The 14363-nt window shown below is 43.2% G+C and overlaps 1 protein-coding gene across 2 annotated transcripts in view; it reads left to right on the forward strand.

Annotated features, from left to right (window-relative positions):
• FBXO42 (F-box protein 42) overlaps positions 1 to 14035 on the forward strand; it is an 85029-nt gene extending 70994 nt beyond the window's left edge. For both annotated transcript variants that reach the window (XM_081086468.1, XM_081086469.1), the window contains 6 exons: positions 8513 to 8666; positions 9032 to 9142; positions 10782 to 10878; positions 11351 to 11407; positions 12081 to 12197; positions 12662 to 14035. In XM_081086468.1, coding sequence (XP_080942594.1) covers positions 8513 to 8666; positions 9032 to 9142; positions 10782 to 10878; positions 11351 to 11407; positions 12081 to 12197; positions 12662 to 13777 — 1652 coding nt within the window. In that variant the 3' untranslated portion in view covers positions 13778 to 14035. The remainder of the gene's footprint in view (positions 1 to 8512; positions 8667 to 9031; positions 9143 to 10781; positions 10879 to 11350; positions 11408 to 12080; positions 12198 to 12661) is intronic.
• Positions 14036 to 14363: the final 328 nt, after the last annotated feature.

Consider the following 14363-nt stretch of genomic DNA (forward strand, 5'->3'; position numbering starts at 1 on the left):
TAGCCACTAACATGTGGTTAATGTTGACTGTATTGGATGGTGCAGGTCTAATATATAGAATTTTCACTGGTTTGATTATACATACTGTGTTTTACCAACGCTCTTTATATCAATGAAAAGTATATATAATTTTTTTTATTAATTTCAGAGAGGAAGGGAGAGGGAGAGAGATAGAAACATAAAAGATGAGAGAGAATCATTGATTGGCTGCCTCTTGCATGCCCCCTACTGGGGATCAAGCCTGCAACCTGAGCATGTGCCCTGACCAGGAATTGAACCGTGACTTTCTGGTCCATAGGTCAATGCTCAACCACTGAGCCAGGCCCGCTGGGCCCAACACTCCTTAATTCTATGATTAGTTTTTTCCCCTTAAGAGGTAAGTATTCTTATACTACATTTGTAATGTCTTTGAACCCAGAACTGGTAAATATTGATTTGCTTTGCCTCATAAAGTATTGATATTTTTTAAAAAATATGTTTTGTTGATTTTATAGAAAGAGAAAGGGAGAAGGAGAGAGAGATAGAAATATCAATGAGAGAGTGTCATCGATTGGTTGCCTCCTGTGTACCCACCAGGGATAGAGCCCAAAACCTAGGCATATGTCCTGACTAGGAATTGAACTGTTGACCTCTTGGTGCATGGCATGATGCTCAACCAACTGGCCAGGCATTGATTATTTATTTTATTTTATTTTATTTTTATAGCAAAGATGGAAATTTATTGGAGAACAAGTACAGAGTCCCACTGAGTCCCTTTTTCCTACAATTTATAAAGGCTGCAGTTTTTTTGTACCTCAATATCCCCTCTGAGTGGTCACTATTCCCCTTTGATTTGGTCACTATAGCAACTTCTGAGCTCAAGTCTCTCGTGAAGTACGCGAGGTTCCCTCCTTCACCCTTATTGTTCTCCTATTCCCTATGGCAGTGATGGCGAACCTATGACACGCGCATCAGAGGTGATACGCGAACTCATTTTTTGGTTGATTTTTCTTTGTTAAATGGCATTTAAATATATAAAATAAATATCAAAAATATAAGTCTTTGTTTAACTATGGTTGCATATATCAAAAAATTTCTATATGTGACACAGCACCAGAGTTAAGTTAGGGTTTTTCTTTCTTTTTTTTTTTTTTAAATATATTCTATTGATTTTTCACAGAGAGGAAGGGAGAGAGACAGAGAGTTAGAAACATCGATGAGAGAGAAACATCGATCAGCCGCCTCCTGCACACCCCCCACCGGGGATGTGCCCGCAACCCAGGCACATGCCCTTGACCGGAATCGAACTGGGGACCTTTCAGTCCGCAGGCCGACGCTCTATCCACTGAGCCAAACTGGCCTCGGCAAGTTAGGGTTTTTCAAAAGGCTGACACACCGAGCTCAAAAGGTTTGCCATCACTGCCCCATGGGCTTTCTTCCTCCCTTTATTTTATAAACTAGAGGCCCGGTGCACAAAAATTTGTGCACTTGGGGTGGCGGGGGAGGGTCCCTCAGCCGGGCCTGTGCCCTCTCGCAGTCTGGGACCCCTCAGGAGATAACGACCTGCTGGCTTAGGCTTGCTCCCGGGTGGCAGAGGGCAGGCCCAATCTCTAGGTGCAGCCCCTGGTCGGGCTCAGAGCAGGGCTGATTGGGGAGTTGGGGCGCCGCACCCTGTCACACACAGAGCAGGGCCGATCAGGGGGTTGGGGCGCCACACCCTATCACACATAGAGCCGCAGGGCGATCAGGGGGTTTGGGCACTGCCCCCTGTCATGCTGATCCCGGTGCCGGGAGGCATATTACCCTTTTACTATATAGGATAGAGGCCTGGCGCATGGGTGGGGGCCGGCTGGTTTGCCCTGAATGGTGTCCTGGATTAGGGTGGGGGTCCTCACTGGGGTGCCTGGCCAGCCTGGATGAGGGGATGATGGCTGTTTGCAGCTGGTCACACACCCTTCAGGGTGGGGGTCCCCACTGGGGTGCCTGGCCAGTCTGGGTGAGGGGCTGAGGGCTGTTTTCAGGCTGGCAGGCGACTGAAGCTCCCAACTGCTCCTTTTTTTCTTTTTTTCTTTTTATTCTGGGCCAGCTTTAGCTCTGAGGCTTGGCTCCAGCTCTTAGGCCTCTGCTGCTGAAAGCAGGTATCTGGTTTGTTTGGGTTCTATATCGAAGCACTGTTTCAACTCCAGCTCTGAGATTCCGGCTGGCTGAAAGCAGGTTTCTGGGGTTTTGTTTAGCTTCTATATTTGTAACAATGTTTCAAACTGCAAGCTCAGAGGCCGGCAGCGGCAGGTGGAGAACGTTGGAGTCCTCTGTCACTGAAGCAAGCAAGCCTCATGTGCGCTTCAAGCTGCCTGGCTGCCGGCTGCCATCTTGGCTGGCAGTTAATTTGCATATCGCCCTGATTAGCCAATGGGAAGGGTAGTGGATGTATGGCTAATTACCATGTTTCTCCTTTATTAGATAGGATGTTTACCTTTTGCTACTTCCAGCTCCCTTATCATATGAAAATGTAACTTCTGCTGCTCCCAGCTCCCTTGTCTTATGGCAATGTACCATTTTGCAACTCTGTAGCTCTGTGTTTTTTTCCATGAAACCCTTAATTCCTAAAATTTTCTAAACCTGCCTATTTCACCCCTAAAAATTCCTTTCAGACCCCCCTTCGATTAGGAAACCCCAACTGCCATTAGGGACAGGGGTGTCTGTCTGGCTGCTTCCTGCTGACAACTGGGCTGTCGTTTGAGGACAGCAGTCAGGGTCCTATTGGAAGTTGGCGATCTAAGGGTCCACGGAAGATGGATATAGCGGCCTCCATTTGCAGTTCCAGGTGGAAGACCATTTGTAGCTTTAGGGCTTCTAGATGGGAGGATATGAAACATACCAAAGGTTAAATAGGTAATGGTTAAAGATGAGTAATAAAAACAGTATAAACCAAGGTCTGAGAAGGGGAGGTAGCTAACAGGGATGGTATTATATCTTTAATTGATGCCCAGACCTCTGGGGCAAGAGATTGTGAAGCCCGTTTCTTTAGCCAAGCTGAAGAAAACTTCTTTACAGCAAGAAGTGTTATTCATGGTACACACTTTGCCCTGTTCAGTCAAGGGCTTCTCTGCGAGTAAGGACCATGTCCTGGTCAGTATTCTCAGAAATTTGAAAAGTGGTCCTGATTTGATTGGTGGTAGTGGTAGTATAAGCCGTCCTATAGACTAAGATTCAGCACATTTTACTCTGAGAAGGATATATATTTGACCCTGAGTTGGGCTGCTTATAGCATACTTAGTAGTTAGGGATTGGGGAGCCAGTATAGCTGAGTAATTTTCTATACCAGGGATACAGAAAGGAGTTATAAGTAGGAGCATCTTATGGTTTTTCTGGGTCCCAGCAAGGGCAGAGAGGTTTCCTCCAGGTACCAGCCGAGGGTTCTAGTGACACTTATGAAAAGACAGAATAAGAACTATTATAGAAAAATGAAAATAATGTTTATCTAGGAATACCAGAGTATGTTACTTATCTGGCACTTGATGACTCTCTAGGATTCTTTAGAAAGAGAAGTTTCAGATCCTCTAGAGTTTCAGACCCAGTGGTTCTCAACCTGGGGGTCGAACGACCCTTTCACAGGGGTCACCTAAGACCATCGGAAAACACATATATAATTACATATTGTTTTTGTGATGAATCACTATGCTTTAATTATGTTCAATTTGTAACAATGAAAATACATCCTGCATATCAGATATTTACATTGCGATTCATAACAGTAGCAAAATTACAGTTATGAAGTAGCAACAAAAATAATTTTATGGTTCGGGGTCACCACAACATGAGGAACTGTACTAAAGGGTCGCGGCATTAGGAAGGTTGAGAACCACTGCTCTAGAGGCTCATACGAGTAGGAATCGGTGATTTAGTTGGTGGCAGTGCAGCTTCGTCCACCTCCTGTGCTGGCCAATTCAAGGCTTACTCGAGACAGATGGATCTAGGAGTGATGCTGCTGACCTGTTGGGAGACTTAAAGGCTGCCGGGGTCCAACGCCAGCGGGTCCAGGGGTCCCCAAAGGTGTGGACGGAGTCAGCGAAGAAGGAAGGATACAGAGACAGTGTTCAGTTGATCAGCAACCTAGCCAGGATCTCCAGCCAGGATCTCCAGCCAAGTTCTGGTCTGGATCTCCAGAGAGGTTCTGCTCTGGATCTCCAGCGAAGTTCTGGTTAGGATCTCCAGCCAGGTTCTGTGTCCATGTTCTCTTGCTAGGTTCTCCAGCCAGGTTCTGTAGCCATGTTCCCTCGCTAGGCTCTCCAGCCAGGTTCTGTCCAGGTTCTCCAGCCAGGTTCAGTCACCAGGTTCTAGTCAGCTTCTCTTGCCAATTTCTGTAGTCAGGTTCAGTCCAGGATCTTTTGCCCTGTTCTCTCCAGCGAAGTTCTTCTGTCTCTAGGTTCTGTGTGCGTTCTGTCTTCTAAGTTCTGTGTTCTAAGTTCTGTGTCTTTCTGTCTTGTTACATCTGTATTTATACCAGTTGATTCCAATCCTATCAATCTCTATTCCAAAGGTTAGGGCGTTTCTTATCTCCATTCCAGGAAGTAAAGATTATGTAGCTTAAGCATGATTGTTCATAGTTAAAGTGATTAATTACCCGCCTGGCACTTAGTTAAGAGGTTTTATTCCCTCCCTAACTTCAGGGGAAAATCCCTACCTGGGGAAACAACCTTTCTCAGAGACCTTGGTTAAAACACATAGTGCCAAGAAGGTGAGCAAACATATTAAGAACAGTATGCCATATATGCCAGGTCCCTTGAAACAGCAAGCATGGACCGGCTCCCGGCCAAAAGCCGGTGCCTGTAAAGGGCCTTTTGGGCTGTTTAAAGGCCTGCCCAAATAAATGAGGGCTATCCTGAAAATTCATTGATCATTTATTTTAAAAGGTGTTACAGGAAACACCTAGTACACATGAAAAGAACAAATCCAATCTAGTCTTATGTTAACCATTGATTTTTGCTTCCACATCACATTTGATGCACTTTATTTACGTTCCTGGGACTTGGGATAAGTTCCCTTTCATATCATGTTAGTTACAATTTTATTTGTTATAATTCTTGAGTAAAATAAGTTATTCTGCCAGGAATACTCTAACTATATACTAGTAATTAAGTATGTCCAGTTCTTTTCTTTTCTCATAAACTGTGCCATGTAGGTGGCCATATTGTCAGAGGTCTATGACTAATTGACCTGTTATTAACTTAATATTAATTTGCTTTAATAACAATTACAGTACCAAGCACTGTTATAAATACATTCCATGACTTAATTCATTTAATTTTCACAACCACTCTATGAGGCAAATGCTGTCCTTTAATTCCATTTTATAGACACACAAGCTGAGGCAGAGAGAGATTTGGTAACAGGCCTGAGTTTCACAGTTAGTTATGTAGCAGGGTTGGGATCTGACCCAGGGAGGCTGGTGTTAGCACTTGTGGTCTTAACCATAGTTCCTTATGTTAAACCTTTGGTACTAATTGTATTTTGGAATTCAGAATTTTTCTATTTTAGAATTGGAATATGATGCATATGCCTTTCTAATGCTTCTGGTGGAGTCTGGAACAGCACCCTATAATCAAACTTACTAATATTTCTGCATCAACACGTAGTGAATACTCACACTGAGTAGATTAAATAGACTATCAATAGCCTCGTCATTTTAGGTCAAGTTTATTGTCACCAAATGAATTTTGAATAAGGGATTGAGAAGCTACTCTACTCATACAAAGGCCTTCACCAAATGGAGTGAGTTTAGGTAAGGTGCAGGAAAAGAGAGTTGCATGTATCACTTTTTGCAAATTCAGCCAGTACAGAAAAGCTTTTATAAAGAAGAAAGTGAAAATCATCTGTAATCCTACCATTCAGAGAGATCAACTATTTATAGGCCTTCTAGACTTTCTTTATGTGTAATGAACTCCTATAGGAAAATAGATTATTTTTAATGGGCTCAATTTGCCTAGATTAAAATTCCTTCTCTGACACTCATTGGATGTGTGTCCTGAGGACGGTAACCACTCTGTGCCTCAGTTTATTTATCCTATCAGTGGAGATTGTAATGGTGCCTACTATCTCCTAGGGTTTTTGAAAGGATTAAGTGAATTAATTATGTGTAAAGCACTAGGAACTGTGCCAGAAGCGTAGTGCCCATCAGCTGTTAGCTGTTATTGTTCCATGTTTTGCCCCTTTTAGTGTTTACTTAATAGAGCATGGGCATTATTCTAAGACAGATACAGAGAGCCACATAATATTTTTAATTGTCACATAATATTATTTTATATGGATATTCCTTTATCTATTGAAACACTGCAAATGAACATCCTTTTTTTGTTTGTCAAGCTATCTCATTAGATTAACTTTTAGAAATTAAATTGCTGATTTAAAGTATATGCACTTACAAATTTTTTTATGCAAATTGCCCAGTTTACATTATAACTTTTTTGTTTCTATGCTTTTGTTATTTAATGGACCGTTAGGTCGGCTGCTTCACTTTATACACTTGATTTTAAAAGCCAGGATTTTCAATATCTCAAATCCAAATTTCATTCTGGAAGGTTTTTCTGCTGAAGTCTGTATATATAGATATATTCTTTACTTTTCCAACTTGTTCACAGAACTTGTGAGTTCCAGGGTAGGGACAAGAACTTGAAGCTTTATTTGTTATTTCATAAAAGAAATCATCTTTGGGTAACAAAAGCATTTTAACTAGGCCATTATATTTAGTTAGTGATTCTCGGTGGGCTAGGGAGCTTCCTCTTAGAAAGGTAGAAATTTTTAACCAGAAATCATGAGACTCTATGAAGGACAACAGATCATGAGTAGTCATGATTCCTGTGGGATAGGAGGTAAGAACTAACTGATTGACAAGAGCTGTTCCTAGAGAAGGTTTGTTTCCATGGTGAGATCTTGTTGCTTTAATGTCTATTCTATTAGGAAAATGTTCAAAAAAGCTGATGCCACAAAGTATTCTTAGATGCTTACTTACTCCATATTCTGAGGACTGGTACCTTCTCAGTAAATTATGTAAAGTTACTCGTAAGTTGGATCCCAAGGAAGACAGTCCTCTGCTCTACGTTTTCAACCTCAGACACTGTAATTGACACCATTAAAGCAGCGTGAGTAGGACTTTTCAACCCATGTTCCCATAACTCTTGCTGAAGGAGGAGGCCAAGCTATCCACCCAAATTGGAACACCTCAACTGCTATCAGCTTAATATACTATTGTGATTCCTTCTGCTTAAGATTTCCTTTGAAAAATGGACCCTGTATCTTTAACAACAGCAACAACAAATTTCCTGACATCTGGATTTTGAGATAAAATACTTTGGTCTTCAGAAAACAAATGGTGGCATGTAGAGTAAGGGATTGAAAGAAATAGCAATTGTTTCAAAGACAAAAACTCTGAGAATTATGCTCCTGTGGGACATTTGTTATCCCTAAAGTTTTCCAGCATAAGCCAAATTTCTGTTGTTTCAAAATTTAGTGAACATAGCTAGCTCAGAGGTCCAGCCTAGAGGGCCTTAGTAGCCACTGTTGTTGTGAGGCCTACAGTTTCATTGGAATTCCTCATGTCAAGCCTTGAAAGTCTGCTCCCATTGGCGCTACTGAGGCCCATAGCTAAGGGCCTAGAGGTCACTGTGTTAACATTTCACTCATAGGACAAATGAGGACTGCATTCTACCTCCTTTTTTACCTATGTTTGGTAGCAGCAGTTATTTTTTTCTTTCTTTATTGATTAAGGTATTACATATGTATCCTTACCCTCCCTATAGCCCCCCCCCCCCAGCAGCAGTTATTTATTTTATTTTTAATATATTTTATTGATTTTTCACAGAGAGGAAGGGAGAGAGATAGAGAGTTAGAAACATTGATGAGAGAGAAACATCAATCAGCTGCCTCCTGCACACCTCCTACTGGGGATGTTCCCACAACCAAGGTACATGCCCTTAACTGGAATCGAACCTGGGACTTTCAGTCCGCAGGCCGACGCTCTATCCACTGAGCAAAACCGGTTAGGGCGGCAGCAGTTATTTTTAAGTGGCACCCAGGTACCTAGCCTCTATATATACATACTTCTCCCTGGATCCCTTACATTCTTTCCTTTGTGCTCTCCATTAGGTGTAGTAAAGGGATGGGCAGGAGAATCAACATTTATTGAGCACCTGCTATGTGCCAGGCACTGTGCTAGGTGCTTTGAATGTAGTATTTAATACACAAAACAATCTAATAATCGAGGTACTCTGATTCCAATTTCAGGTGAGCAAAAAAAGACTGAGAGAGGCTAACTTCCCTCTAACTCAGGTTTCTCTGTTTTAATTATAAAAGATGTATAAATTGGTGATGGTTTTCTCTCAGACCTGCAAACCCAGTTTTATCTCCCCCTTTCTCTTATTCTTTGTAGAATTGGTTCCCGTTTTGTTACTCTTCCAGGGAAAGTTTACCCATAGACAGCCTACCCATGGCTTGTAAGAACCTGAATCCTAACTATGCTATTATTGACTTTTCCCAGGGTCCTATCCTTCCCCCAAAGCCGGAGCGACTCTGGTCGTGTACAAGGACCTGCTGGTGCTGTTTGGTGGCTGGACACGGCCAAGCCCTTATCCTCTACACCAACCTGAGAGGTTTTTTGATGAAATACACACTTACTCACCCTCTAAAAACTGGTAAGCCACAAAGATAAGATCTTTTCAATCTGGAATAAAATGTTTTAAATGAATGGATTACTTGTCTCTTTTGTGTATAGAAATCTCCTTGAGGATTTGATGAAAGCTATGGACTCTTCCCAGAAAAATAATTTTACATATTTATAGATTTTGCCTACAGTTTAGGTTTCCAGGACCCTTAAAATCTAAAGTTAAGAACCCTTATTTCAAAGAAAAAAAGTAGAAGAGATTAATTCCTCTTTCAAGAAAAATGAATGAGCCTGTTGAAGAACAGGGAACTCTTCAGTTTTGGCTACTAAGCTTCCAGGAGTGCTGTGGATCCAGATGATTCCTGACTTCTTGGCTCCCTCCTGTCTTTATATTAGGTGGAACTGCATTGTGACGACCCATGGGCCACCTCCCATGGCCGGCCATTCCTCCTGTGTGATAGATGATAAAATGATTGTCTTTGGTGGCTCCTTAGGATCCCGGCAAATGTAAGTATATTGATTTGCTTCCTGTCACTCTGAAGGTAAACACTCCTGGGAATAACAGTCAGGGTCAGTATTCGTGAACATGGTTCTGATGAATCCGTTTAGTTATCACACCCTAGCATTCATTTTTTGATCCCCTAGTCCAGCCGTGGGCAAACTACGGCCCGCGGGCCGAATTCGGCCCGTTTGAAATGAATAAAACTAAAAAAAAAAAAAAAAGACCGTACCCTTTTATGTAATGATGTTTACTTTGAATTTATATTAGTTCACACAAACACCCCATCCATGCTTTTGTTCTGGCCCTCCGGTCCAGTTTAAGAACCCATTGTGGCCCTTGAGTCAAAAAGTTTGCCCACCCCTGCCTAGTCACATATCACTAAGATGAAAACTTGCTTCATAGAATCAGGTCTGTGTAGTCTATCTTTGTTTGGTATGTGGTTCTATTTGGTGGGATCAAATTCTGATGGAACCTCCACTTTGTCTGCTTCTGTCTGTGCCTACAGAAAGCCACCTTCCAAGGAACAGAGAGTCCTGTCCTTTATGAACCAGTTCATGCTCTTTGGGGCTTTAGGGAAGGAAAGAGGTAGATTAACAAGACAGGTGGGAATGGTTCACTCTCCAAATGGGATGAGGTGGAAGAGTGGGTAGGAGCAAGAAGACTGTGACAGGCCTAACACACTTCTGCTGTTCTCCATACCCACTGTCCTCTCCACCTCTGGCCAACTCAGGCCAGAGTCAAGAGCCAGAACACTCCATCTGAATCACTATCTGGTTTAGCAGTGTGAGCTATCCTCCAGGTGAGGAGGTTTAAGGCTTAAGGTATTGGTGCTCTTATTCCTGTGTTCCCAGTGTGAATAAATGACCTCATAGAGGGGACTGTGAAATATTCACTGCCATCTAGGAGTCTGTCCTTGCCATACTGTTCCCTTGGGGATTGGAGATGCCAGTTTGTCTTTGATAAAACCACAGCTCTCATTAGCCATGGTGAAATTACTTTTTGTAGCCAGAATCGATAAATCAATTTCTCCTAACAATGAAAGAGCTGACTTGAATAATTTTTTTTTCTTCCTTCTGGTTTTTACTTTTGAAAAACTATTATATCTTGGCCCTGGTCGGGTAGCTAAGTTGGTTAGAGCATCGTCCCAATACGCCAAGGTTGTGGCTTTGATCCCCGGCAGGACACATAGAAGAATCAACCACTGAATGCATAATTAGATGGAACAATAAATCGATGTTCTCTCTCTCTCTCTCTCTCTCTCTCTCTCTCTCTCTCTCTCTCTGTCTCTCTCTTTCTTCTCCCCTTCCCCCCCTCTCTCTTCTTTCCTTCCCTCCCTCCCTCCCATTTTCCCTCCCTCTCTTCCTCTAAAATTAATCAATAAATTTTAAAAAAGAAAGACTATATCTTGACCAGTAGCTATTTCCTGCTATCATCAGTTAACTCTTTAGGTATTAGTATGTGACTTCAGAGTGAGTTGGAAAGAACAAAGGTTTGAAGGTCTTGAGATGGGTTCCAGGGAAAGGAGCAGAAAAAAATATAGTTTAAGTGCTAACTATGAGCTTTGTGGGGCATCTTTATAAATGTAACTTTATTTATTATATCAGTAGCTCCCACCTCCTTCATTTTTATGTCCTTATCTTACAGGAGCAATGATGTCTGGGTCCTAGACCTTGAGCAGTGGGCGTGGTCCAAGCCAAACATCTCTGGCCCCAGTCCTCATCCTCGAGGTGGCCAATCTCAGGTATTAAAATAACTATTTAGCAAATACTGTAGCATCTTTCTGTTAGGATGGGAGAGGGAGGAGAGGGAATCTGGTAAGATGCCAACATGCATAAGCCAAAAGAGAATTTGTCATTATTTTTCTGGTATTTGCTTTTCAACTTCTAATGGGTTATATTTATTTTTAGTGGCTTTATAATTATGCCTCTCCCCAAAGCATTTACTTTGCTGTTTCACTTCTTAAGAGAACCCTGCATTTAATGTGGTTGACATTCTTATGTTAATATTTGATCAAAAAAGAATATATCCATTCAGGTGACTCATCATTTGTTCACAGGGATCAAATTTGACATGGGAGAATGGAGAGCTTATGGTTATTAGAAGTAATCCTCTCATTTGGGAGCGGGGAAGGCTATTTTCATATACAACTGAAGCATAGGAGGTCAGATGCCTCTGTCTTTATAGTTTTATTTTAAATTTCTTCCTGTCCCCAGATTGTCATAGATGATGCAACTATCTTAATCCTTGGAGGGTGTGGCGGTCCCAATGCTGTAAGTATTGCTGCTGTGGCATTCCCGATGCACCTGCTGCTAAGTGTTCAAACTTGCTTCCCCTTCTCCTCTTATAGGATTGTTTTTGTGACATTTTCATTTAGAGAGTACCTTTCCCATTTGGGTATATAGTCTTTGTATTTTCTGGCCTTTTTCTCTGCTTTTTTGGGGGGTGGGGTGGGTAATTTTAATCAGTGACATTCTTCTCTTGAATATTTATACCTATATTCTTCCTACTCTCACTTCCTCTTTTGGCTATAAGGTTTGCTGCTGTCATTTCTTTCAAGGAGGGATGGGACAGAAAGGCAGGTTGATAGCTGTCTGAGTGCACATGGAATTCATTTTAAGAATGCAGGTTCAGAAAGTTATGGATACGTATTATCTACCTCCCCACTCCCTACCCTCACATGCACGCATGTACAACCACAGGCAAAATTCAGAACCACTTAAAATCAATTAATGAGTCACAAGAACAATTTCTTGTTCCTGCCAGTGGTGATATATGAGTGAATAAAGGCAGGGATGAATGAATAACCAAAGATTTTTCTTTTCTTTCTGAATAGCCCATACCCTCTCTAGACCAGACAGCACAACTTTGAGATTCCAGTTCTGTGTGTGTGTGTTTTGTAACATGAATCACACTTGAGTCCTATTGTTGGTCCTTCTCTTACAGCTATTCAAGGATGCTTGGCTGTTGCACATGCACCCAGGTCCCTGGGCCTGGCAGCCACTCAAGGTAGAAAATGAAGATCATGGGGCCCCAGAACTGTGGTGCCATCCAGCTTGCCGGGTAAGCGGGGAACTGACAGGCCAGCAGGAGGGGAGATCCTAAACTGTGAAACCAAATTAATTGTCAGATTTCCAAGCAAATTTGTAAGGAAAATGAAAACACTTTGATGTCACAAAATAGGTGGACATTAACCGTGGCCCTTGGGAGTTTCTCACGTATACGAATCCCTAGAAGAGAAAACTCAGCGGCCCCGGCCATGCTTTTATGTCCCAGCTTTACGCATCTCTTTGTCTATAAAACTTTCCCCAGGAACCCCCAACAAAAAATGACTCCCCTCCACTCTATCTTTATTCTGTAGACATAATTCTAGTAATAGCACACGTCCATCTCCCCTTTAGCCTAGAAAGCAGCCTACATTATTTTCATCTCTGTATCTCAGGCGCCTATGAAATGCCCGGGTCATGCATAAATGTTTGATAGTTGAATGAATGATCAGAAGTGAGCACAAGTCTTTTGCCTTCCAGGTGGGACAGTGTGTGGTGGTCTTTAGCCAGGCTCCCAGTGGGAGAGCGCCACTCAGCCCGAGTTTGAACTCTCGCCCATCACCTATCAGTGCCACTCCTCCAGCCCTGGTTCCTGAAACCCGAGAGTACCGCTCTCAGTCTCCAGTAAGGAGCATGGATGAAGCTCCGTGTGTTAACGGCCGCTGGGGGACACTGAGACCCAGAGCTCAGAGGCAGACCCCCTCAGGTTCCCGGGAAGGGAGCCTTTCCCCAGCCAGAGGAGATGGCTCTCCTGTCCTCAATGGTGGGAGTTTATCTCCAGGAACAGCAGCTGTAGGTGGCTCTTCCTTGGACAGCCCTGTACAGGCCATATCTCCTAGCACTCCATCTACCACTGAAGGATATGACCTAAAAATGGGACTTTCTTTAGCTCCTCGACGAGGATCACTACCAGATCAGAAAGATCTGAGATTAGGATCAATAGAGCTGAATTGGGACCTGAAACCTGCTTCTAGTAGCAATCACATGGATGGTGTGGACAACAGGACAGCTGGGGGAAGCATGAGACACCTTCCTGAACAGACGAACGGTGTGCATACCCCACCACATGTGGCCAGCGCCCTTGCAGGAGCTGTCTCCCCAGGTGCCCTTCGCCGGAGCCTAGAAGCCATCAAAGCAATGTCGTCCAAGGGCCCCTCAGCCTCTGCAGCACTAAGTCCTCCTCTGGGATCTTCTCCAGGCTCCCCTGGGAGTCAGAACCTGAGCAGTGGAGAAACGGTGCCCGTTCCCCGGCCAGGGCCAGCCCAAGGAGATGGACATTCCTTACCTCCCATTGCCCGCCGCCTGGGCCACCACCCTCCACAGTCCCTCAATGTTGGCAAACCCTTGTACCAGAGTATGAACTGCAAGCCCATGCAGATGTATGTGCTGGACATTAAAGACACCAAGGAGAAGGGGCGGGTCAAATGGAAAGTATTTACTAGCAGTTCTGTGGTTGGACCTCCTGAAACCAGCCTGCATACAGTGGTACAGGGCAGGGGTGAGCTCATCATATTTGGAGGACTGATGGACAAGAAACAGAATGTGAAGTACTATCCAAAAACAAACGCCTTGTACTTTGTGCGAGCAAAGAGATAATGTTCTAAACCCCTTTCCCTTTCTGTGGCTTTTAATTTGGAATTTTCCAGCGGGCAAGCATTTGGACTGAGAATTAGGAAAACAAAGGACAAAATTACTCCCATAAACCAAAACCCCAATTTCCAACCTCACTCACTCCAGGCTGGGATCAAATCTCCATTAGGAAAAAATATATATATAAATGTATATTATATAGCCAACTCTGTTTACAAAGAGGGAGAGATCTCCGTCCTGGTTCAGATAAAATTGTTGCTGTGTTTTAGCAGAGGCTGTGCTGCCTTTTCTACTTTGCTGATAACTAGACCAAGAATTTAGGGAACAGACTAATATCAGAACTTTCCTCCAGAAACTGAAGAGCCCCCTGTAAATCTTTATGTGGCCTTCTCAGAGTTAGAAAAAGAAAGGCAGGATGCACAGGTAGCGGTTCAGATTCGCGTGCTTCAGGTGCTGGCAGGGTAAGAATAACCTGTAGAAAAGTGTTCTCTCCTTCTCTTAAAACCACAGAGGACCTGTGAAAACCTCTCTTCGCAGTAATGCCCTAAGGCTGGCCCCATTCTGCCCTTTGTGACGGAGGGCAGTTACCCAG

Source organism: Myotis nattereri, assembly GCF_964212035.1.
Source record: "Myotis nattereri genome assembly, chromosome: 3".
Lineage (NCBI taxonomy): Eukaryota > Metazoa > Chordata > Mammalia > Chiroptera > Vespertilionidae > Myotis > Myotis nattereri.